The sequence below is a fragment of the Patagioenas fasciata genome, chromosome 1 (assembly GCF_037038585.1).
Source record: "Patagioenas fasciata isolate bPatFas1 chromosome 1, bPatFas1.hap1, whole genome shotgun sequence".
Classification (NCBI taxonomy): domain Eukaryota; kingdom Metazoa; phylum Chordata; class Aves; order Columbiformes; family Columbidae; genus Patagioenas; species Patagioenas fasciata.
In genome coordinates this window covers 146,314,088-146,326,475 of record NC_092520.1, presented here as the reverse complement: position 1 = coordinate 146,326,475, position 12,388 = coordinate 146,314,088, and the positions used below count along the sequence as shown (strand labels likewise).

At 38.1% G+C, this 12,388-nt stretch overlaps 1 protein-coding gene across 1 annotated transcript in view; it reads right to left on the bottom strand.

The window, feature by feature from the left end:
* Positions 1-2,961: 2,961 nt before the first annotated feature.
* VWF (von Willebrand factor) overlaps positions 2,962-12,388 on the bottom strand; it is a 143,413-nt gene continuing 133,986 nt past the window's right edge. The window contains exons 48-52 of the mRNA XM_065843019.2: positions 11,474-11,572; positions 10,112-10,240; positions 7,952-7,991; positions 4,179-4,276; positions 2,962-3,309 (exon numbers count right to left, since the gene is read on the bottom strand). Coding sequence (XP_065699091.2) covers positions 3,121-3,309; positions 4,179-4,276; positions 7,952-7,991; positions 10,112-10,240; positions 11,474-11,572 — 555 coding nt within the window. The 3' untranslated portion in view covers positions 2,962-3,120. The remainder of the gene's footprint in view (positions 3,310-4,178; positions 4,277-7,951; positions 7,992-10,111; positions 10,241-11,473; positions 11,573-12,388) is intronic.

Sequence of the window (12,388 nt, the reverse complement as noted above, 5' to 3'; positions counted from 1 at the left end):
GGTCTTCTGAAGTGGTGGGATATGTTCCGTATCGTTGGTGGAAAGACAAAGACTAAGGTAGCTCAGAACCATAAGACTCACAAGTATGTACAAGTATGTGCAAGTTGGAAAACCATGTTTCTCAAAGCCTGGATTCTGCTTGTGAATGTCAATGGAGGAGTCTGATGCACGGCACTGTTTAATGTGCTGGCATACTGCTACTGTTTGTGTGCACAGCTCTCTACTAAGCAGGTACTTGATAATAGCCCTGACTTTGTTCTTCACTTCTGCTAGGAAACAATGCTTCTGAAAATAACAGAGGTGTACTAAGTGAAACTGGACTGTGTGAAAGGCAGTTGAGACCTGCATGAAGGAAGTCTGAGCCCATTTCCTTACTCGCACCACCAGAGGCTTAGATGAAAGACAGCTCTTTCAGGACAGGCTGCCTGAATAAGTTTGATTGTCATGCCAGCAGGTCAAGGCCAATAATCTATGTATCTTCTCAGTCTGTTAAGGAAGACGTTATCATATTATCTTCCACTTGTTCTTTCCTGCTTCTCTGTTTCTATGACAGGATTTTCAAGGAAGAAGCTCCTTTTGGCCTTGAGCACAACAGGGCCTCGTCTTTGCTTGAAATATGTAGGTATTAGCCAGGCCTGTATAATAACATATAGACCATACAGAAGTCCACATAACTCTATTCTGTAAGAAAACCTAATAAGTTTTCATGGGATATATTGTGTACTCACTTTAGTCCATACACTGGCATAGATGCCTCAAAGTAAAATTGCAACCAAGAAACATGAAGAAAAAACATGTAGTATGAGATGTATTCTTGAACGAGTGCGAAGTCTTAGTACATTTATGTTTATCCAATTACTCTGAGCTGTGTCTGCTAAGAGTTTGATCCTATAACCAAGTAATTTTCTAATAAATAATTGAGAGTTCCTTAGGAAAAATTCTAATTGCTTTAGTCTGAAAGCTACTATCTTTATTTTAGTATATTTCTCTCTTGAGACAGATCCATTAGATTTTTCTTGTTAATTGAAGTAGAAGTGATGAAAGCAGGAATGTTTTCCACTCTGTTGTTCAGATCTGCCTATTCAGGTTGTTGCTGATGCAAAGTGTCTGCTTTTCAGAAGTTCAGAAAACTATGGCTCCAACTCTGCCCTGTGGATGTTTCTGTGTATCATCCCCACGCTGATAAACTGGTGCCTGATTAATTATCTACTTACAAGACTTGTCTGCAGCCATGAAGCCTTAGGCTTCAGCTTCGTGAGCTAAAAAAGGTCAGTCTAGGTGAGGGCACAGATGGGAGCAAAGGGGCAGTCCAGCAATGGTAACGGGAAGAGGAAGGCATTTCATTTTACTACCTACCCACTCCTTCCCCTCTGGTGTCATACGCTACTGCTCCAGGAGTTGCTTATTTGCAGTTTCAGATGAGCTGCTGTGCAGCTGATTACCTGGGTGACCCAAATCCATCTGTCAGGAGCCTTAAAATCCAAAGGCAGCTACAATGAGGAGATAGTGTGAGGATGGAGGAAAACTGGTGACAGACATCTACGGCAGTAAGTGGGGCTGATGCCAATTAAAATTTGTTTTCTCTCCCTAGAGCTATTGCAGTCCCATAGCAGAAGAAAGAGAGGTGTGTGGAAGGCCTGTACTTCTCCTAGCACTGCCTAGTAAAAGAGAAAAAAGGGCCTACAGTTCAATATGTTGAATCCACAGCTGAATGGCAAAAGAAGAGAAGCAAGGATCTGCCTGGTTCCTCTCAAATAGGAACACAACCTGCTTTTTTAGTTGAAAGCACAAAGGGAGTTTTTGTTTGCTGCCAAAGGGAACCATTCATGCAGATGGGAGGTGTTTTGAGTCATTTAATCATGTGACATTGGCATCCTTGTGAGGAGCATTAGTTCTTCATCTCAAAACTTTCCTTCCTGTGACCCAGGGACAAGGGTGACAATGTCCTCTGAAATTACTTTCATTTTTACATATGCCAAGCTAAAAACTGCACAAGAATAACCTGATTTCCTGACCTTTCTGCTAGCTCCTCAGGAATACTCTTACCTTTCAGGACTTCTACACATGCTTTTCACTAGTTCAAGAACACTTGCTAGAGCTAAGAAACTATATTTTTTTCACAACCTATTCCTAAGTATTTCTCATTTTATCATAAACATAAGGGAAATTTGGGGTTGCTTTCTTTATGTGTTTTTAATATATCTGAATGATAAATATTATTTTTAAAAGTTAACTGAATTCAACAAGTTTAAATATTTCTTATCTTTCAAAAATTAAAATGGAATAACAGTTTTCCCTCTCATAATTTTTGAGAAACTAGTACTTTGCAGTGAAACTGTTTGACTGGCACTAGATTCCACCATGACCAACTTCCCTCTGGAAAATGTTTTTTCTTCCATGGCCTGACCAGACCAAGTGGACTTTAACTCCTGATAAATTTATCCCCAGCAGCAATAACCAAATTAAACCTGCCACTGACAATTCTGAATTTGAAGGAACCCTAACTTTCAGAGCTAATGCAATAGATGAAGTTCTGGTACCTGGAAATAAGGGAGATGGTTGGCGAACTTTCTCTTCAGGTTGGACTGTGGAAGTGCTGAAGTAAATAGGTAAGAGGTATCCCTCAGCCCATTCACAATTACTGCCAACTTACACAACTTTTCCTCAGCACACAATTTCAGGAGGAACATACATACATGCATCGCAGAAGACATTTGGTTCCCTGAGCCTGACTGAAGGAGAAAAAAGCCACAGTGTGTCACTGAGATCTGAAGTGTAATGTCTCTGAAGACAATGGTAAATGCTTTGTTATATGTTCTTTAAGTAGAAGTTTCTGTTTCTGTTACTGTTGTGGGTTTGCATTTTTAATAATGTCAATTACTTTCCATGGTGAACATGAAGGAGAACATACAATTTGCAATATCTTATCTTCAAACAAACTGAAGAATAATCAGAAGGTGCTCTGTTGTGCTAGTAAGTTTTATTGTTTGCTATGTTGATACAATTAGTTAGTCAGGATTCTACTGGATAAAACAGTCTACAGAGAGAAAATGAGGCTTTTACTGTAAAGTTCCTTCCTCATAACACTTGAGATTATACAACTGAACTTCTTGGGAATATTTAGTCTGTACACTTCCGAGAATAGCATTCACACTGAGAGGCAGATGGGATGTAATGCTGCACCACTGTCCCATTGGCACACCGGAGGGGGATGGTGACTGTGGTTGTCAGAGTGGCTGTACAGCAGCTACATAGGTCTTCCCATTTCCCTGTCTCAACGGAGTATCTGGTATTGCTTCTGCACTTGCCCTGAATGGAAAAAAAAAAGGATACTAAGTTTGAACAGACCCAGTGCAATCAGAATCCAGGTTCTCCCCTTCAAAACGTCCATAGACAACTTCACTTAGACTTCAGTGCTCTGCTGTAGAACACAAACTTGGAAACAGGTATCTGATTCTAGAATGTGGGGTGCTGGTCAAAGAGTAACACCTTATGAGCATAAGCACAGCAAAGCAGAAGTGAAGAAATGGGTCACACAAAAAAGCCTATAATTTAAAATACCGTAGGTGATGTCCTGGGCTTCTGAGCACATAGGGTTATTGTCTCAGCTGTATTAGAACACATGCAGAACATGACAGCTCAGTGCTCAGGCTAACAGAGGACTCGTAAAGCTGATAGAGCACAGAAGTCAAAACATAGTATTCAGGGTTAAATATCTTTTAAGGTATCATGCATCTAAATACCTATTTACCCTCTCATAAATTAGCTTCAGAGCCTGAAGAGGGATATGCATGTTTAACTGTAGACTCAAATCTGAAAATCAACTTCACTAATACCAAGATTTTTTTTTTTTTTTAATGAAGAAAGTCCTAAAAAAAGGCATTTTAGAGTCACTAATTTTGATGGACGCAAAGGAAAGTGGTATGAACAAACTCTTTGTGTCTAACATGTGCCTTTTTTCATGCTGTCTTGTATAGGGAAAACTTAGCATCACAAAATTACTTTAGGAATAAGTGCCAATGAGGCTGACACTGTTTGAGTGAATCAATGAGAAGGACAGAAACGATGCTCTGCTTATTCAAGTAAAGCTGTAGTAGATGCAAAGGTCTTCCTTGTGGAAGAGAGAAGCCGGGGTAAGGGTGGATCTTGGAGTGCGAGGGATTGTTTTTGTTATTTACCTCACAATGAGATATAGGCACTTCCCTTTCAGCCACACATCCATTGATATTCCTATACTGCAGTCTGGTACTTACTGGTCGACATTCCACTTCCACACCTACCAAGTGAAAAAACAAAACAAAACAGTATTTGGTAGTGCTGACAGTTGTTTTTCTTTTTAACTCCCTTCCCCTTATTACTGAAATTTGTGTTAGTGACATATTACTGCAAAGATCCCTAACAAGTGACTATATCACATTACAACCCTAAAATTCCACTGGAGAGAAGGATTTCCCTCATGTTTCTCTTCAATTGACTGCTTTGATTTAAAGTCACTTTGCCACCTAACATCTGCCTTTTACCTGTTAGATTCTGTGTTGGATAATTCTTCTTTTAAAGATGATTTAGTGGTACATTGGGCAAGCAGGTGCACAGGAAAAAGATGACACACATGGAAATATAACCTAATTGGAGAAACAGAACACCCTGACCTGGTTATTCCTGGGGTTGTCACAGGAGAGAGATCCCATTGTCTTGGGATGCTGTCCTTCAAGATGAGTCAGTGGGAGCAGCTTCCCAATCACCTTATAGACTGAGGTGGGTCACTGCCTTCAGGACTGTGTGGGACTTCTTATGAGCTGAAAGAACATTTTGGGATTCTACAAGACTTAATAGTGGGATTTTTACGAAAAGAGACAAAGGTGAGAGAACAGAGAGATTAAAGTGGTTTGGTGAGGAACAAGCATGGAAATGGGCTTGCTTTCATGTTAAACAGCTTCTGGTCCATACTTTTGTCTGACCTTTGCCTACGTTTGATCATTACAGTCTGTTCCACCTTCTTACTAAACTTCTTTTCTACCTACTTCTCCCAGGTGATGGACTCTCTGTTACGTGTGGACGTGTGTGTATGGAGGTGTAAGTGCCAGTAACTGGCACTGGACCACAGGTCACAGGGCCAATGAGTCTGGGTTAGCAGGGATTCAGGACAAGTTACTGGTCAGAGTGCCCAAGACCACTAAGGACCTTCACCCTGATCAGCCAGAGGGAAGACCAGGATGAGAATGTGGGTGCTGTTTATGTTTGCCGGAGTACTGGGTGTTTCTGTGTATATGTAAAGAATGTGTGTGTGCATGTTACATATATGTGTTTGCCTGTGTGCTTACTGGGAGACATGCTCAGCCTCCCTGTTCCCTAGACATGGAGCCCTGGCAGCCTGCCTCTTTCAGGCTCCTACATTTGACAGCTCCTAAAAGTCCTTGTATGTGTGGTGGTTTTTGCAAAAAACTAAAGTGGCAAAAAGAAAAAACAGGAATAAAAAATTAGAAAACTAATTCTGCAAAAATCTAACTTTAGGTCAATGGGAACTTTTTTCTTGTCTTCAGTAAGTTATGAAATATTCCGATACTTGTTTTTCAACACTTTTTGCTCTTAATGTCAGGTAAATTCTCCCGTTTTTTGGTGTTTGGTTTTTGGGTTTGTTTTCTTGTTGTTGTTTTGTTTGGTTGTTTGGGTTGTTGTTTGTTTTGGGTTTTTTTTTCCATCTAATGAGAAAGCCACACAAGAGGCAGTATGTCTGGTTTTGTTCTGTGTGGAGAGTACATTTGAAAAAGCCAAGTGCTTGTAACCTAACAAGATGTATGCTATTGAGATCAACAGGGAAAAGAGGTAAGAAGCAGAGATGTGACTTCTTTGTTAAATGGAAAAATAAGGAATATAATTTTCAAATAATCAAGTCCTTTGCCAGTACCACAAAAATCTAATGAGAAAGTAAGCCTGTTAACTTCTGTGCTTCTATATACTTAAAACCTGGAACAATGCCCTCAGACATGCTGATAAACTTCAATTGCCAAGGCATAACCTAGAAAGGGAAACTGGCTTCTTAAACAACCATGATTCAAAGCCACAAAGGACTCTACTGGACCAAAGGCATCACCCTGAATTGTGCTTTGAACTTGAGAGAACAAGTTCTTTGCCCAATTCTTTATGGTACTGAGGTGTCTGAAAGACAAACTCTCTCAAGACCTGGGAAGGCAATGCAACCTATATCTAAGTCTCTGTGTCCATGAGAAACTGATTATTCTCTTATCTGACTTTTAAGAATAATTAAATTACTTTGGTTTTACACTAGCTTTGCCACAACTCGGTGTTCCCTGTAAAGTATGTAACAGAAAGCATGTATTCACTGAACATCCTGGTGGCAAGATACAAATACAGAGGAGAGAGAAAGAGTTTGATATCTAGAAATATCTTTTTGATTTAAAGCTATGCATTACATTAACCACCATCCTGCAGTTGATAACTCATGCTTAGTTGACCAGATGCAGTATGCTGGATTTTCCTTAGGAAGGGCCCTGAATAGAGAAACGACCAGGAATAGAACAGCATTGTAATATGGGACATTTCAGTTTTGAGCTATATCCAAGCAAACATTAATGGGAAAAAGGATTTGAGGACCTACACGATATGGGTGTTTTCAGATATTTGGTGTTTCACTTATATCAGTTTGCTTTTGCTGCTGCAGGGAAGTATCTCTTTTAAATAACTGTAACTCTTAAAATGAGCTGTGCTCATATGCAACAGGGTTTCTCCTCTCCTCAACTGCGGTGATAGGCATTCTCAATTAGTAGAGCCTACCCACCACCCTGTCTTTTAAATCTTAAAATCTGTTTTTGTTAATAAATAACTTTCAGTATTCCTTCTTTGAAGCCTGGTAGATTAGCGCTCTCTTAACTAAATTACCTGTTTGAGCCAATTGATGACAGTCTAACTCATTAGCTTTCTGACTTCAATTTCTCAAGCAGGAACTCAGTGATTATACAGATAGGCAATGACTGCAAACTCCCTAGGAGTTAACATCCTTCATCAGGGGTATTATTACAGTAGTTACTGTGCCAGTGTGGTGATGCGCTGCTATGCTGGCCATCATTTATTTATTAGCATATGCATAAAGGAAAAAAAAAAAAAGAAAAGAAAAGAAGAGATAATGGAACACAGGCAAGATGTCAATGTTTTGAGCTGACCTTAAAAGAGAATATCAATCTTCTGTTATTTTTTTTAATTTTAAATGAGCTACATTATTATTATTTTTTTACTTACGAAGGCGAAAACTGATAGGTTGCCTCTTCACAAAAGCATCAGAGATTCATTTTAGCAATGAGAACCCAACCCTGCAATCCTTCCTCATGTAAGCAAACCCTTCCTATGCTTAAAGCCTGACTGACATTCGGATTATATACACAATGATGCATGAAATAAAGTGTTGCAAGACTAACTCCTAAACTGCTGAATATAAGATGTGGTCAGGTAGTTGAATAGGAATGCATATTTGACAACAATTTTTTATATATTACATTATCAAACACTAATCAAAATGACATTACTGCCACCAGAGTTTTTTTTGCTAAATTCATTTTAAGTTGATTAATTATTCATGAAGTGATTGCCTCACATATTCAGTATCAGGTTATGTGACTCATCAACCTGTGTGTGCAATACTGTTCCTGTTATCTTTAGATGAACAATAAAATAGAACATTTATAATTAACATCTGCATAAAATGTGGAGACTATCTCTTTCTTTCTAAGTACTTGTGAGTACTGTCAAAACATGTGTTCTAGTGGACAAAACATGACAGCAGTAGCACAACCAGAGGGTGGACTTGTTGGATGGTTTACTTTAACCACATTGCTTAGCTCTGTTTCATCAAACTGAACCTTATGGAAAACATAGCACCTTACCTAGTAGCTTACCTGCTCTGCAATTTCCATACAAGACTTTTTGCTTATTTACTTACATGTGTCACAGCAGGTACTGCCAATTTTTGCAATTCTGCCCTAAAACAATAAAAAATCAAAACTTCTGTTTTGGCACAAGTAATACATATTTGTTCCACTGGAAGAATAAAAATGGATGTTTAAACCAGGATGTTAGACAAGGAAATTGTATTTCTATATTGTACAAAAAATATAAATCTACATTAGTAAATATGTCTTCATGCGTTTCAAGGTTTTGAACTTGTGATTGTATTTGTTGATAGCTGATTGGAAATAATTTACTATATTAGCAAGTTCAACCCTTGAAAATATTGCTTTCACCTTGTATTAGAAGCTTTTTAATGTAAAGACATAGTCAATTTCTGGGAACCAGACTGATAAAACCAATAACATTCAAGTCTTTTGTCTGTTCAAGAAAGGAAGTTAAACAGTCCTTCTTGATTTTTTTTTTTAAGCCATATTGATAAAAGCATGTCTATTCCACAACAGCTGAAAATGTACAAGCAAATCACCATAAAATATCACATCTTTCAAATAAGTGTTAACACCTAAAAAATGTATTTTTCTTATTTCATTACTACCATGTAGAAAATATTTCTCAGAAATATAGATTGGGTGGAAAATTATTGAAAACCTATGTTGAAAGGAAAAAAAAAAATGGAGAAATATTTACATCGCAGGGTGATGCCATTGTTGTACTAAACCCCTGAACTTACATGCAAAAGTTTGGAGGCATTTTTAATTAAAAAACTTGAACTTTTCATCTGTAACTAGATGAAAAACACCTTTTTTTCCTGAACTGAAAAAGTTTGTTTTTGTATGGGAGGAGAATAAATGCAGGTTGAAAAGTTCTTTTTAAAAAGTAAATTATTCTTCATTTTCAATTAAGACCTTTGGAATATGATAATAACCCCAAGCCTGTAACATAATTCAGTATTTTTCTAAATCATTGTTTGTATAACAAAACTATGTGTGCTAAAGTGATTTCATGAAGTGAGAAATGCACTGTAGAATCTTTATTCTTCCTGCATTATACATATCAAATCCTCCATTTCCTCAATGTGCATGTAGAGAGAGACTTGGGAACAAGCTTTTTTAAAGGTTTCCTGCTTCCTGCCCAAGCAAATGGGGACAGGTGGATATAAGATCATAGAAACACTTCAGTGGGAAGAGACCCTCAGGATCATCGAGTCCAACTGTAACCTAACTCTAGCAGTAAACCATGTCCCTAAGAACATCATCTCAATGCCTTTTAAACACCTCCAGGGATGGTGACTCCACCACTTCCCTGGGCAGCTTGTTCCAATGGCTGACAACCCTTTCCATGAAGAATTTTTTTCCCAATAGCCAATCTAAACCTCCCCTGGCTCAACTTGAGACCATTTCCTCTTGTCCTATCACTTGTTGCTTGGGAGAAGAGACCAACACCTTTCATGCTACAACCTCCTTTCAGGTAGCTGCAGACAGTGATAAGGTCTCCCTTCAGCCTCCTTTTCTCCAGGCTAAACAGCCCCAGTTCCCTCAGCCGCTCCTCATCAGACTTGTCCTTCAGGCTCCTGACCAGCTTCATCGACCTGTGTGATGCTAGATGAGCAAAAGCAGGCCCCTATGTGCTACATCCCAACTTGCACTCTTCATCAGTGTATGGCTAACCTGAAATCACAGGAAACATGGGTGGACACGTTGCGTGGGGTTTTTATTATATCAAATACCCACAAATGTGGAAGTTTGAGCTCTTCCTACAGTACCTATAAGGGTAGAGAAAAAACAGCCTTTCATATACATATTCCTAGAAAAAAGGGGCTGATCTGACTGTTTTCTCGGTTTGCATAACTATCCACACAACTTTGCTCTGGATTCCAAACTGAAAACATTGTTAGAATGAGCATTTTCTTATATTTTCTCCTTCATATGGAACAGAATCACTGTAAGCTCAGCATCTCCCCTGCAGTATGGTCCCACATAAAACCAGCATGTGTTTTAAAATAATAATAATAATAATAATAATAAAACAGTACATTTTTCTGAATTTCAAAGAAAGTTTAAATTCAGTTTAGCCAAGGTACTGGGAGAGAGCTGGGGTTTCCCACCCTAGTACACATAAGGTACCTATATACCAAACCATAAACATGACAGAGTCTGTTAGGAAACCTTGAAACAGGACCAATTTCACTACTTACTCCTTCAGTCAAACATTTTCTGGAATCAAATGGAGGACAGCCAGTGATTCGCCTTTCCCAGATAAACTCCCCTTTCTCATTGACTTTACAGGAGTGACTGTCACAGCCATCCTGAAGTGATTCATTTGGCTGTAAAGATTTAAGGACTGTTAGATTTACACAGAAACAACATGGGGCAGTAAGTTTTCAGGATACTATACAAGCTGACTCTTCCTTTACTGATATTTCAATTAATGTACCATGGTGTTTATATAACATGGAAATATTTAATAAACAGAATTGTTTAACAACAAAGTCATAATCTTCTATTTACTTCCATAACCATCTTGATTACAACTCAGTCAGGACTGCCAAAAACTGCCCTTTATCAGCTCTTACCAGGGAAGAAAATTCTCAAAAGAGAAACTTGTCTAAGTGAGAAACTTGGGATTTTGGCCCATGAATTGTCTTTTAAAGGGACATATATCTGAATATTTAGCTTCCAGCTGAGCTGGAAGCTTCTTTAAAAAAAAAAAAACAAAAAACAAAAAACAAAAACAACCCAGCACACCCACATAGAATCAATCATTAAGGTTGGAAAATAACTTTAAGATCACTGATTCCAAGCTTAAACTTAAGACCTCACAGTCCACCAATAAACCATGTCCCTAACTGCCAGGTGTACAGGTCTTTTATATACCTTCAAGAATGGTGACTCATTAGGACTTGTTATGTAGACCTGTCACCTGCTTCATTGCTCTTCCCACACTTCCCCCATCTAAAACTTAGCTCAGGAATGGAATAGAAGATAATGTTATATGCTGTTTCTCATGACAAGCTGACAGGTTCTAACCAGAAAAATATCCACTCTTGTTTAAAAAACTATCATGCTGGAGAAATTTTTCAAAATTCACATATTCAACTTAAGTTATCCGTTTCTCATTTAAAATTTTCTTTCAGTAGTTGTTTGATCTCAGATTCCAGTTAAGGTTCCTTGATAATACACATGCTTGCAGGTGCATCCAGAATACCCCTCTAGAATTTTGCACTGTGGTCTGAAGTCTCCTTTTTTGATTTACAAAAAAAACCAAAAAACAAAAAAACAGAAACAAACAAACAAAAACCAAAACAAACAAAAACCAAACAACAAAAAACCACACACTAAACAAATAAACAAAAAAACACCTCAAAAAACAAGACCACAAACAAAAACAACAATGAAAACCACAAACAAACAAGTGAAAAACCTTTCTTGAAAAAACATTACGAGATATAAAAGAAAAGACACTAGTAATACCATGCTGCCTATCCAAAAAGGAGGAAAAAATGCAGTTTCCTTGTGTTCGCCAGTACTCCGTGTTACATTCACTGCTTAAAACGTACCTGAAGGTATTTAACCCTTCCGTCTCTCAGCCTGATGCCACATGAAGTTGGCACACACTTTCCACAGCAAGAGCCAGGGATTTCCTGCCTTCTGTAATTCTAGAAGGTAAAGCACATTTTTCTGGGTTTATTTTTGTTTAAGCATGCTTCCTACTCTTATTTGCAGAAGTCATTTCATTTTTGGTTTTGGGTTTTTTGGTTTTGTTGGGGTTTTGTTGGGGTTTTTTTATTATTATTTCTAAAGACTCAGTGGACAAAGTGATAACCAGAAAATTGCTTTTTTGAACAGTTTAATATAATTAGTTGTATACGTCTGGTTTTAATTTTAGAAAGGCTGGCATTAATCCTTGTACTGATTCATTATATAATAGGAATAGAAGTTTATTTCCAAGTACAAAGTCTTCTGTGTCCACTTCACAATGTTCTTTGACTATAACAGTTGTACGGTCATGTCCGCTAAATAACACATGACGGTAGGCAAGGGTAAGAAACTTAATAAAATGTTTTGAGTGACATACAGTTAACACTTGTGGTGTGCAGGAGCTTCTCTGTAAACTTAATGAATACTACACAGTGCAACTTGGAAAAGTAGTTTGAAATGCTTCACCTAGGAGAAGAGGGCAAGGTAACCAGTAAGCACTGGGCAGGGGAAAGGGGAGAATCAGGCTAAGGTTGAAAATCTGGACTATGGAAAGAAAAAGAAAATGGACAGACAAAGCAAGAAAGTAAAAATAGCATCAGAGAGGGTATGATATAATAAAATTAAAAAGGAGAGAAAAAAAGGAGGACTAATGGAGCCCTACAAACAGCACAAGAGGAAAAATACAGTGGCAGGGGAAGAAGTAAGGAAGAATAAGTGGGACTAGATGGAGAGGAATAAAGGTACAGAGTGGATAATGGAAAGAAAAAAAAAAA